General features: G+C 47.7%; 1 protein-coding gene across 1 annotated transcript in view; it reads right to left on the reverse strand.

The window, feature by feature from the left end:
- The window catches only part of CPNE7 (copine 7), a 42115-nt gene that overhangs the window by 12355 nt on the left and 16294 nt on the right, over window positions 1-13466 (reverse strand). Inside the window, exons 3-9 of the mRNA XM_081921585.1 lie at window positions 6507-6689; window positions 4429-4503; window positions 4109-4183; window positions 3489-3572; window positions 2654-2743; window positions 1419-1517; window positions 792-878 (exon numbers count right to left, since the gene is read on the reverse strand). Coding sequence (XP_081777711.1) covers window positions 792-878; window positions 1419-1517; window positions 2654-2743; window positions 3489-3572; window positions 4109-4183; window positions 4429-4503; window positions 6507-6689 — 693 coding nt within the window. The remainder of the gene's footprint in view (window positions 1-791; window positions 879-1418; window positions 1518-2653; window positions 2744-3488; window positions 3573-4108; window positions 4184-4428; window positions 4504-6506; window positions 6690-13466) is intronic.

The raw sequence follows: 13466 nt of genomic DNA on the forward strand, positions 1-13466 counted from the left end.
AGCCATTAAGACTGCACATCCAGGTCGAAGGTGTGTGGGGAGAGAATTCAATGAGGACCTGGCTTTGCTTACAGCTCAGCAACCCACCAGATTCCAGAGGGGAAAGATTTGGAGAAATTCCCAGTCAGAGATGGGCAAATATATTCCACCTTGCTTTCTCTCCATTTCTCATTTTTCCCCAATCTTAGATTCAGTTCTCTGCAATTCCACATCAGTTAGTTTTTTGTTTTTTTTAATGTTTTCATCAGCATTTCAGTGTTAATTTCTCCCAATATATACAACCCTGTATGCAGTTTTGCCAAATGTACACATTTTTCCAAAGCAATTTCCCCAGATGTAATGCATATCTGTATGTTACTTTCACTATCATATACATTTATATGCATGCTTTACTCTTTTAGATGTACAGTATTTCTGAACACCTTACTTGTTTGGAGAAGTACTTTACAAAATTCTCAGAACTGCGAATTTTGAAGATGGCCGGGAATTACTTTGCTTACTGTTTAGGAAAGTGTAAATGGGGTCAGTTCCCCTTTTAATGCAAACTGAATCAAGTTTCAAGTTTCTTCCTCATCCCTACTCTCTGATACCAAACTGACACAGCCAGACTGCGGGAGTGAAAGGTTAGCCAGCAGCAAAAGGCTCAGCTTTTCTGCTGGGTTCCAAAGATGTCTTGATGCCCTTCTATCTCTACCCATGTAGATTTCCCCCTCCCCCAGGCACTGTGCAGCCTCTTCTCTCAGAGGAAAACTGTCCCATCCTGTGTACATTTCCCCCACCGCACAACTCACCTTCAAGTCTAAGAGAATGACCACACCCGAGTTCTTGTAGTTTCGCTTCTTCAGCTTGTACTTCGGATTCATACAATCCCACTGGATCTGATTTGGGGAGCAGGAGCAAAGGTGAGCAGGTGTGCCGTGCCCTTATGAGAGGTAGGCACTGCTGGGAAATGCAAGTGTTCCCTTCCCATACCAGGTGTCTCCCTTGCAAGCTGCATCAAGACTAGTGGGGGTCTGAGCAAGTAAGATCACAACACCTGGTGCTGGACACATGTTGTGTTCAGCTGGGACCAGGCAAGGTCTGAATGAAAGGGGAATCTGACTGTGTGTATGCCAAGCCTTGGGGCATCCTTCCCAGGGCATGCTCACGCTAAGCCGTCTAGAAGAAAGAAAGGGAAAGTGGGTGGGAAGGGCTGGTGCCAAGGGATGGCATGGCATCTGCCAAGGGTCCCCACCCCAGCAGGGGCCCACTGAAAAGAGCCCTTCTGCAGGGAGGAGGTTGGCTCACTGGCAGAGGGGCCCCCTGTGGAGCATGTCTTCCCCAAGGGGCCCCCAAAATGAGAGGGGAACCCTTGTCCATTACAAGCAGATGGTGGGCTGCCCCATGGGCCTCTCTCACACTCCTCTCCACACACCAACCTTGTTGCCCCCCATCGCTTTCTGCATCTCCTCAAAGGTGGTGTAAAATTCTCCGATGAAGTCGTGTTTGCCCCGGGAGTCATAGTCAAATACGACACACTGAATGCAGAGAGAGAAAAAGAAAGAGAAAAGGAGAGAGCTGCTTAGTGTGTGGAAAGGGTGAGCAAGCCCCCTTCTGGTACAAGGCTCAGTGGTGGAATGGTCCAGGGTTGGGAGCAAGGGTCGAAGATCCATTACTCTTTCTGCAGCAGGGTCCCAGCAGAGTTCCAGTCTCCAGCATCCTAGAGCAATCCCCCATCAGCATGAAAGGGGAGCAATTTAGCCACTGAGAAGAAGCCTTCTCACCCTTTGTGCTTATTGGAGCCAATCGGAGTGAAAGGAGGTGAGTCAGCCACTAAGAATTGGCTCCTAGGGTCACTCTGGAGAAGGCACACAGGAAAAACACAGAGGAGGCGGGAGTGGTGATGGTTCTGGATGATCCAAAGCTAAGCCTTTTGGAAGACTGAAACACAAGGTGCTTCCCTTTCAAGAGAATACGTGCATGTTCTGCTATGTACAATGAAACTTCATGGAAACCACAACTAGATATTAGAGCACTCTAGATCATTTGCCCATTTATGTGGACAGAAAATAGTAGATCTCTCATATATATATATTAGAATGTTAAATAAACATTTTATATACTTTAACATATTTAATGATTTCCCTTCTTCTCTTTCCACAGTTCACTTTGCATATTTTACATCCCTGCATATTTTACAATAACTATTCCAATTGGTTATCCGCTATTACTTCCATCTAAAATTATTTTACTCTGTTGAATTTATCCTAAAGCTGCCAGTGTTTTCAACTGTACACTGATATTTTCCATATACTCAAGAAGCGTTTTCCAACCTTCTTTTAATGTATGTTCTTCTTGCTCTCTTATTCTTTATGTTAGATCCGCAAGTTGCGCATATTCCGTGTACTTAAATAATAGATCTGGCTGGAAGGCAGCACATGGAAATCTGCACTGATCATTGCAATGCATTCCTAATGATTGTTATTGAATAATTTAAAAATTATTGCTTGTATAATCTTAGAAGGGGGCATGGCAGTAAGGGGGCATTGCTGTGACTAGCATGAAGGGACCCTGCTCTTCTGAATTCACCTCTGCACTACTGGCATGGTCAGCCTCTGTGCTGAGTGTGCTGTCCAGTCACAGACTCCCCCCCCCTTTCCCATTTTGGACTTACCCTCAGCTTCCGCTTCTCTTCACAGCTGCACAGGGAGTTCAGTGAGACTTTAAATGGCTCCCACACGGGACTCAGGTTGTTCTTGACAAACTGCAAAGCACAAGCAGGAGAGGGCTGGTGATTCCTGACAGCAAAGTCTTACAGAATGGACTTCTCTTCTCAGGGGGCTGCCTCCATTCTTGACTCCCTTCACCCGGAGGCTCACCTCAGCTTGAGCCTGAGCATTTCCCCAAACTGCCTGAAGACCTCCTGGCTTGGTTTGCGTCAGAGGTCACATCCATACCATACATTTGAAATGCATGGCTTCCTCCCAAAGAACTCTAGGAACCGTAGTTTGTTAAGGCTGCTGGTAACTGTAGCTCTATGAAGGGTAAACTACAGTAGTCTCTTTCTACATTTATGTTTCAGGTTTATTTCCCTGTTGCGGCTTTCCCCCCTTTAGAATGCACAGTTCTGGTTTTCTCTCTCCTTATGGTAATATTATTGTGGTTTCCTTAAGGCTAGTAGGGCTTTTATAGCCTGCCTGCTTCTGCGGACATGCCCCCCCCCCCCGTATTTCTCTCTAAGGCCCTTGTGGAATTCCAGTAAATAAGCACATGATTCAGGACATTCCAGTTGCCTCTCAGTTCCTCAGGAAGGTGCAAAAGAGGTTATCTCACTGCTTGCCCCCAACATTTCCCCAGGATTTTAGAAGGACCAGCTCAAAGATGAATAAAGGAGCAACACACCTGGATCTGAACCCTCATTCTCTATTCCACTCTGGGTTCTCAGTCAGCTGGCCAGGAGTGAACGTATTGGGGAATTACACCTTTTGGCCTCTGCTGTGCACGCTTACCTCTGTGCGGTGAACCAGCTGCTCACTCCCATCATCATTGATCCGGTAGATCTCCAAAAAGGGATCTGATTTGCTGAAGAGATCCTGTGGGGAGAGAGGGTTTGAGTCCCATGATCTTGATGCCAGGTCATTTATTATTATTGTTGTTGTTGCTGCTGTTATTTCATGGAGGAGAGGGCTGTCGAAGGCTACAAGATGTGATGACTATGCTCTGCCTCCACAGCCAGAGGCAGTACTGTAATGCTTCTGAATATCAGCTGCTGGAAATCACAGGCATCCATGCTTGCAGGTTTCCCACAGGCATCCAGTTGGCCTGATCCAGCAGGGTTTGGCCTGATCCAGTTGGCCTGATCCAGCAGGGTTATGTGCTTAATAATAATTAATTAGATGTGTTATGTTGTTGGCTCCCCTCCACCCATGGGTGCTTCAATAAAGATCCCTGTGCCAGCCCTCCCAGCAGAATGTGGCTAAAAATGGGAAGGCTCAACCACTATACTGCTTGCTCTGTGTGTGTGTGTGTGTGTGTGTGTGTGTGTGTGTGAGAGAGAGAGAGAGAGAGAGAGAGAGAGAGAGAGAGAGAGAGAGAGAGAGAGAGATGGGTCCTTTGTGGCCCCTGTTACCTTGTCATCCAGCTTCTTCGCTCGAAAGAACAGTTCCACAAAACCATTGTCGCCAGAAATCTCTTCAGACGTCACCTGTTGTGGGGAGGAGGTTCAAGAGGGAGGCCAGTCAGAAGCCATTTTATTTATTAACTTTTTATATCACCCTTCACCTGAAGATCTCGGGCAGTTCACCGCATAAAAAATACAAAATAAAAACATAAAATACGTTATAAAAACAAGAACAAAACCAAAATAAACCCATAATCCCCACAGGTCCTCAGGTCATGGAGGCCAGAAGGCTGTCATAAAATGTCCGCTTGTGTGACCGAGCTGCTCACCGTAATGGTGGACTTGCCCGCATACTTCCCGTACTTCAGGAACAGAGGCTTGGTCACCCGCTTCTGGGCCACAATCTGCAAAGGAAGGCAGAAAGAAAAGATTTGTTTGTTTGACCATGTTTTCTGTGTTGCTTGGTTGTAATAAAACTCAAGGTGCTTCACAACAAATGTTAAAATGAACACAAAAAATCTGTTAAAAGCAATCAATCAAAAACCTTTAAAAGATAATGGAAATGAACAGTAAGTTAAAAAGAAATCACAACATGTCAACATCTGTGTTGATAGGCTTGCCTCAAGAATAATGTTTTAAGCTGGTGTTGAAAGCAGTATAGAGAAGGTGCCTGCCAGATGTCAATAGACAGGGAGTGCAGGTGCTGCCACACTGAAATTCAACACCACTCCTACTCAGGAGTAGACCCATTGAAGTTAATGGACATGACTCACTTCAGTTCATTAATTTCAATGGGTGGATTTTGAGCAGGACTTAGTTAAATGGGGTTGGACTAGATGACACTCGGGAGGACTTCCAACTCTGTGAGTCTACGAATTTCAATTTTTGCACAAGTGAGGAATGACTATTATACGGCATCTATATCAGATTGAAGTGAAAAAGTGGGCACTATGGGGGTCAGACAATCCTGCAAGTATATCCCACAAGACACCTTCCCAGTGACGCTTGCCTTGGCTCACTAGCAACCGTCACCTCTTTTATCTCTGCTCTCAGGGACCCCAGTATACCATTCCTCATGCGTTATTACACTCTCCATGTGATGCACTGCTTCCCTTGGAAGGATGTTGGAGTCTATTGGCATATTGGGGTGCAGGAAGGAGCTTGAGGCAGTCCCACATATAACACATTTCAGGAACCTAACCTAGAGGTTACCAGAGTATAGACATAGACATGGAGTGCATGGTTATGGACCTCGCTCCCACAGGAGGCTGTGCTGGTCACCAACTTGGATAGTTTTAAAAGAGGATTGGACAAATCCATAGAGGAGAGGTTTATCAGTGGCTACTAACCTGGTGGTTATGCCCTACCTCCCCTGTCAGAGGCAGTAATGCTTCTGAATAACAGCTGTTGGGAATCACAAATGGGGAGAGTGCTATTGTGCTCACTTTCTGCTTGTGGTCTTCCCACAAACATCTGGTTGGCCAGTGTGAGAACAGGATGCTGGACTAGATGGGCCATAGGTCCGATGCAACAGGCTCTTCTTATGGTTTTTTTTTAATGGGAAATGATTTCAGCACTGGCTCAGGGACCAAAACGGGTGAGTCACACAATGGTTCTGCCTGACAAAAAAGCACAATGAGGGGGAATCCTGCAGCATGCTGGGCGTGGGGGAGACTCAGCAGGCAGACCCGTGGAAGCTGCTCAGAGCCTCAAGATACTTGCTCATCACTGCTTTTGCACATGAGCCACACAGCAAAGCCACAGGAGGCTGGCAATGGCTGGCAATTATCCCATGGAGAGAGAGAGTGGAGAGCTCCAGTCCGCATGCTGCTTCTTGCTTTTAAGGGGCAATCGCTGTGGACGAGCCACAGCAGGAAAGTGGATGGCAGGTCTTTGCAGAATTCGGAAAGTCCATTTCTAAAAGGGACTCATTTGAGCTCGGCTTCAGCATATCTAAAAGGGAACTGAATCCAGTTCACATTTGTCCCTTTGCAAAATGAATTAGTTCAGTTCACATTCAATGCACAGCTCAATTCAAGTTCATCCAAGCAATCCTTATCAATTTTTTGGTCCGCATTCATTTGGTTACAAACTGCTGTGCTGAAGTATAAAATATATCCTTGGGCTGGTCACTCCCTCTCAGCTTAACCTACCTCACAGGGTTGTTATGAGGATTAAACAAGGACAGGGAGAACCACATAGACCATCTTGAGCTTCTTAGAGAAAAGGTGGGATATAGATGCAATGCAATGCAATACAATACTGAACTAGGACTGGGCCTTTTTGTTGGCTCCCAGATTGGCCATGCAGCTCTTTCCCTTTCTCTCACTTGGAGCAAAGGAGAGCGGTTCTGTTCTGCTACCACTGTTTGTGCCAACCTCATGTGGCGGCACCTGCCACTCCATACCTGGCCCACTGTGCATTCCATGCCGCCCAAGAAGTCGTCATCGTGGGTCCCAATGCTGCTGTGGCCATGAATGTCATACACCTCAAACCGCAGTTTCTGCACCTCCTCAAAGTAATAGTCAACCATGAAGACCTTGGCAAAGATGGGGTTCAGGTTGCTTCTGATGACCTCTGATCGGTCCACCTGTGGAACGCATGGGAGGAAAAGCAGACATTCAAGATGAGTGGAATATCAAGTTCAGGGTTAGTGGAAAGAAAGGTTTGAAATGAGCCGCTCACAGGGCTGGCCATATTCTTAGGCAGAGTGAGACAACTACCTCTTGCAGCATATCTTGAGGGGCAGGTATTGAACACAGATGGCTGTACCGTGCAGTCTGTCTGCTGCACTCAGTGCAGGTAGAGGACCCTATTCTATCACCAGTGTCAAAATAAGATTCAGCTGCCAGGCCAGTTTGATTTTTCTCATGGAGTGGGGAGGTGCCATTTTGCCTGAGACAGCAAAATGCCCTGGGCCAGCCAGCCCTGGACATCAGATCCAAGTCCAACCACCTGACCTACTTGTGGCCTCTGAGAACAAGAGCAGCAAACCTCACAGTGTTGCTGTGAGAGTTAATACAGAACAAAGATTGTAAGCTGTTTTGCAAATTCACAGAGCAATCCTAGGCATGTTGCTTACTCAGAAGTGAGTCCCACTGGTGTACTTTGCAGAGCTGACTGACAAGTTAAGTGTGCACAGAACTGTAGCCTAAACATAGTGTAGACATTATAAAGAAGGGGAGAGGAGACAGGGTCACTGCACCCAGAGTAATGCCAGTTTCTTGAGCAGGCAAAGCAGGCAGACTGGTGCCATTAACTGCCTGTAGTGGGAGGTTGAAACACTGCATGCTGGAGTCACCATTTGGTGTCCCTGAGCCAGAACACAGAGTCTGTGGTGAAGACAGACCCAACTCTGATCACTTCCTCCTTCTCCTATGTCTTGTGGGTGAAATATCATTGAGTCCAGCTCACCAAAGCATTTGTTCTTCTAGTTAAAACAGAATGCAAAAGGGACAGGGGTATGTATGCATTATTTTTTAGTTCAGAAAGGGCTGTCACACAGTGGTACAGCACATAAAGGTAAAGGTAAAGGTACCCCTGCCCGTACGGGCCAGTCTTGACAGACTCAGGGGTTGTGCGCCCATCTCACTTAAGAGGCCAGGGGCCAGCGCTGTCCGGAGACACTTCCGGGTCACGTGGCCAGCGTGACATCGCTGCTCTGGCGAGCCAGAGCCGCACACGGAAACGCCGTTTACCTTCCCGCTGGTAAGCGGTCCCTATTTATCTACTTGCACCCGGTGGTGCTTTCGAACTGCTAGGTTGGCAGGCGCTGGGACCGAGCAGCGGGAGCGCACCCCGCCACAGGGATTCGAACCACCGACCTTTCGATCGGCAAGTCCTAGGCACTGAGGCTTTAACCCACAGCGCCACCTGCGTCCCGATGGTACAGCACATACACCCAGTTTAAACCCCTGGCATCTGTAGTTTGGGTAGAGAAAAACTGCCCTGTCTGAAACTCTGGAGAGCCACTGCTAGCCAATGAAGACAATACTGAGTTAGATGGACCAATGGTCTGACTCTGGACTCATCCTGACTTCCTTCTGTGCCACTTTTCTAGGCACAGGTGCAGACTTTAGAACTCTGTGTCCAAATGGTGTTTATTATAATTATTTGTCCTGGCAGCTTACCTGGGAAAACCTGCACTTTACTGCTGAACTGGAGCAAACGCCAATCAGTTCTTTCTGTGGATTGCCGCTTGTTACGATTGGAAGGCAGCTTCCAATGTTCCTATTGAAATCAGCTCTTTTTCAAAATCATGAGGACTGAGGTGAGGCTAGGAAAACTCTGTCTGAAACTCTGGAAATCTGCTGCCACTCAGAACAGCTAAGAGTCTTGTGGCACCTTAAAGGTAAAGGTAAAGGGACCCCTGACCATTAGGTCCAGTCGTGACCGACTCTGGGGTTGCGGCGCTCATCTTGCTTTATTGGTTGAGGGAGCCGGCGTACAGCTTCCGGGTCATGTGGCCAGCATGACTAAGCTGCTTCTGGCGAACCGCCGGAGCAGTACCTATTTATCTACTTGCACTTTTTGGGGTGCTTTTGAACTGCTAGGTTGGCAGGAGCAGGGACCAAGCAATGGGAGCTCACCCCATTGTGTGGATTTGAACTGCCGACCTTCTGATCGGCAAGTGCTAGACTCTGTGGTTTAACCCACAGCGCCACCTGTGTCCCTTAAGGTCCTGCGGCACCTTAAAGACAAGCAAATACTGAGCTAGATGGACCATCAGCCTGACTCAATAGAATGCAGCTTCCTGTGACTGAAAGTAAACTCAGGGCTTCACTCAGCTAAGTGATGAGCTTCACGTTTTTCTCCAGAGACGTACCTCTAGGTCCCCTGTCTTCTGAAATTAGGCAGGGGATTGGGGGGCAGTTGTGGTTGTGGCACCCCATGTATGGAAAGTCTTCCGGGGGGGTGTACCGCCTTGCATCACATACAAATTTGAGGTTTTTCCTGTGGTAGGCAGAGAGTTTTTATGCTTGTCCAGGACTTCCAGCATGTTACTGATGCAGTTTTTGTTTTTCCCCAATTGGTTATTTCTGCTGGATATTATTGCTTTGCTGCTTTCTGCAGATATTAACACTGAGTTTCCTTGTATTTTTTATTTTATCATTTTAAATTATATGCATCCATTTGGTTTAAACAAAATAACGCTCACATGATGGCTCATATGAGTATGTTGAATATATAAAAAAGAGAAATGAGTAATTAAAAAACCCAAAACGCCAAACCAAGAGTTCTTCAGAGGTAACAGCTTTGTAAACACAGACACACATGGACAGTGGACTTTTATAGCCTAAATTAAAAGGTCTTTTTTCCAGTAAGAAAAAAACGAATTCTGGAGCCAATTTTTTTTATATAATTAATATGAAATGTTGGAGAAAATGCCGCAAATCTGCAGGCCCTGTTCCCTGCATTCTCTACATTAGCAATATCAGTCTCTCTCTCTCTCTCTCTCTCTCTCTCTGTCTCTCCTGGATTAGCAGTGGAATTATTCTGATGAAGGAAAGGATCTGCGCTTGTGATATTCGTGGTAGGAAGGGAAGGGAAGAGTGAGTGCCTTCTCCTGCCCTTTATCTCCAGCTCCAGAGGGCTGGTTATTTGAGGCTGGTTATTTGCGGCACCCGGATAGCATCACAGCTCCCTCCCTTCCTCTCCTCCTCCTACCTACCTTCTTAAGGGATAGAAACTGACGCTCTTATGGAAATGGAATAGAATTTTGCCTAAACATTCGGGGAATGGAATCGTTACTGTGGTGAATGCAGATGAGATGCTAATGAGCCATTCCTTAGGCACTGATCCCAGTTTTTGTGGGGAGGCTTTGTGAGGGTGCCAGGTTATTTTTTGGGGGGGGGGAATTGTCAGGGTGGCTGGCAGCCTCAAGCTGCCCTGCCTCTCCACCAGTGTCAAGAGGGCCACTCCAGACTGGTGCTTGGATTTTTTTGCAGCGTATACTGCAACACTGATGCAACCATAGTTTGCTGGCATTGGGTACAAACTGGACCCATCCACACATCTGTCTGAATGATGAGTTATCCTGTAATAATTCCCCAATGTCACCACATCATGGCCATCTGGAGTGAAAGTGCTGCAAAAAGCGAGGCAAAAAAAATAAGCCAGAACATTTGGGGTATGGAAAGTTGCCTGATTTCAGCAGAAAGTTATGGGACATGCACTGACTGGAAATGAAGCAGTCCAAAAACTTTTGCAGGTGCAAACAGTATGGAAAGCAGAACCTTGTGAGACCACCCCAATACCATTATAAGCACAAATAATCAGGAATGCAAAATAAAAAGAGGGTCCTTCCCTAGCCCTTCTGCTTACTTGGTCAGGGGCTGTCCCCTTTCTCTCTTGTCTAAAGTAGATCACAGGTCCTCTGTTCCTAGTATGCGAGTAGTGCTCTGTAAACAACAACTCCCCCTAGGCAGTGGTGGATCAGGGGCTGTCACAGGTTCAGTCCCCAGCATCTCCACATAGGGGTGGGAGAGACTCCTTCATGAAATTGTAGAGAGCTGCTGCTAGTCAGTGTAGCAGATAATACTGAGCTAGATAAACCAAAGGCCTGACTCAGTATCAGGTGTCTTCCTATGAATCTATCCCAGGCAGCCTGAGCATTTTTTCACTTGCTATCCCTTCCTTGCCCCTGCCCCAACACACGCAAGCACAATGATGGCATCAGAATCCATTATTCCATCAGGGCTGGCACCAGCAACTACATGACAGCATCCCTTGGGGTGCCAGTGAGGGTGCCAGGGTGACACTGCTTCATAGCAGTTCAGATTGGCATTGACATTCCTCAGGAATGAGGCTTGGCTGGCTTGCAGGAGCCATCTGCAGCTTTCCTTCTGCAGGCACCACTTTCAGTGCCTCTGCTCTCCAGTTCTGGCACAGTGTGGCAGTGGAGATGGTGTCACTTGGTTGCGGCAGGAACTGATGACAGAGTTGGCCATGCCTTGGAGAAGGAGGCAGGTGAACGGGAGGAGTGCAAGTGTCCTGGGACCCTACGGAACAGCTCCCACTCCGCTCAATGAGCTTGTGCAGGAGACGCTCCTGCTGCCGTTTGTCCAAAAGCAATTTCTTTCCCCCCCTTTCCCCCCCCCAATTCCTCAAGCTGAATTAAAGCCTTTCAGACCAGCAGCCTTTTCCTTTGGGGGAGGGAAGAAAGTGCTCTTGCTTGCTTTCCCACCTGAAAGTGGGGACTTTCTTTCTCATCCTGGCAGGGAAGGGAACAAGATTAGCCTGGCACAATGCCTCTCTGCTTTCCATATTGATTACGCAGCAGCAGGGAGGGCCCTTCCATTTGCTTCCCCAAATCCTGATTTCATTTGAGTCTCAATGAGCCAGCCGGAGGGATGCACGCTCCGTGGCAATCGATTCCCCCAAAGCTCCTTCATCTCAGGAAACTTCACCAAAAACCTCCCCCCTAATGAGCAGGGATTTATTAATTTGATGCAATAACTGTCAGCTCTAATCTCCTCCAAACGTACGGCTAAGATCATCCTGGAGCAGCGCTCGCCATCCCTCAAGACGTCCTCTGAGGGTTTAATGCCAAGGGTCAGTGGCCAAACTGGACATGTCAGAGTGGACAGGGCAGCTTCCAAGTCCTGTCCATCATGTATGCTCCAGCTGGAGCTGCTGGCTGGGATTTTCTGTTTAATGGATTGGCACAGTTCTTCCCACTAAGCGACAGCCGCTTCAAAGCTGCTTGTCCAGTTGCACTGAACAGCAGGGGGCTTTGAGAGAAACAAAAAAATGAGGCTGAGGTTGAGTTTCCTTGAACGGGTTGAGCCTCCCTCAACCTTGGGTCCTCCCAGATATTTTGGACTAGAATACCCACCAGCCCCAACTGGCCAAAACATCAGGAGGGCCCCAGCTTGAAGGAGGCTGTGCTAGTTGCTGGAAATGAGACTTTGGAAAATTATCCCCATTGGGTTCTGCCTTTAGTGGATTCTGGAGCATGTGTTTATCTGCAGTGGGGCAGGCATTGCCCTGGCATGTAGCCTGGAAACACAAGAGATGTTTGCAAAGATGCTGTGGTGAGCCGTCCATTTTCAGTTGCACAAAGATAGGTGATCTATCCCAGTTGTTTCCAATGAGTGAAGTACTGCAGACCCCTTGTCTTTCAAAAGCTAAACCATGGATGCCTTACTTTTGAAAATGTTGATGTCTCTGTGGTAGTTTTTGATATGTGAATAGTGCCACCCTACCCTCCCACATGCCCCAGCAGAAAACTGGGATGTGTATCTTCCAGGCTACACTACTGTGCAAGTCACACGATCCACACAAGAGCATGTTGCCGCAAACTGCACATTTTTGGGCATTGCAATCTCATGCGAGATGTGTATCGGGCCATGATCTTGCACACCTTTGGGTCCCATGCTCTCATGCAAGAGCACAGCCCCCCAAAACAGGAGGATGTCTCTAGAAAGTTGAGGGATATGTGCCACGGACTCTCTGGGTGAGTTACTCAGACCCCTGGGGCTTGAGTAACTAAGAGCCCCTGCTCTACACTGTAAAGGCACCTTTCACTAACCAACAACCAGGAAAGGTAAATGGTTGTTTCCTCTCCCGCCTTCAGGGTTCCCCTGGCTGCACAGCAAGCAACAGGTGCCAAGCTGTGGAGTTGGCCTCGGTGTCAACTGCCAATAACCCTTTGTCCACGGAAGCCTGAGCAGCTATCGGACGCTCCCAGAGGAAGGCAGAAATCGCTGCTACATTGCTGTACTTCTGTAATGATTTTTAAATAACGACAAAGCACAAAATGGTAACTTTATCAACGTCAGGGCAAAGCGCGCCGTCGGGATGCTGGCCAAAGTGATTTTCCATGGCTGCTAATATGGGCCAAGACGGCTGGGCTCCCTCGAAAATACAAGAGCCCATTTCAATATTGATTTTTGCCATGCCATCTAAGTGCAAACAGTGGGTTTGCACTGCCTGCTTCAGACAATAAATTAGCCTCAGCAACAGCCAAGCGGGCTTGTTCCAGGAAGGGAGACTTTCACTATGCTCAGCACCGCTCAGACTTGTCCCTTTCGCAGGGTGATCTTCAGGACGTTTTCCATGCTGTGCCGGGCCAAAGATCCACTTAGCCCAGAGCTTTGTTCTCTGGCAGAGGCCAGCCTGATGCCCTTGGGAACAAGACACAAGACCTTTTGCAGAGAGGCAGCAGCTGTCCTGCCCCGTTGCAGCGAAACCAGCCAAGATTCCTGTAGCACCTCAAAGGCAGACACGTTTATTAGGGTACGGACGGTGCATTTCGAACAATATGGATCCAACTGCCCAAAGAAGTGGGTGTGCATAGCTGGCTCATTATCTACTAGATTAGGCTTCAGAATATGCTGCCTTGGATCTATTGATACGAAAGAAC

This window comes from Podarcis melisellensis, assembly GCF_964234715.1.
Source record: "Podarcis melisellensis genome assembly, chromosome: 8".
Taxonomy (NCBI): domain Eukaryota; kingdom Metazoa; phylum Chordata; class Lepidosauria; order Squamata; family Lacertidae; genus Podarcis; species Podarcis melisellensis.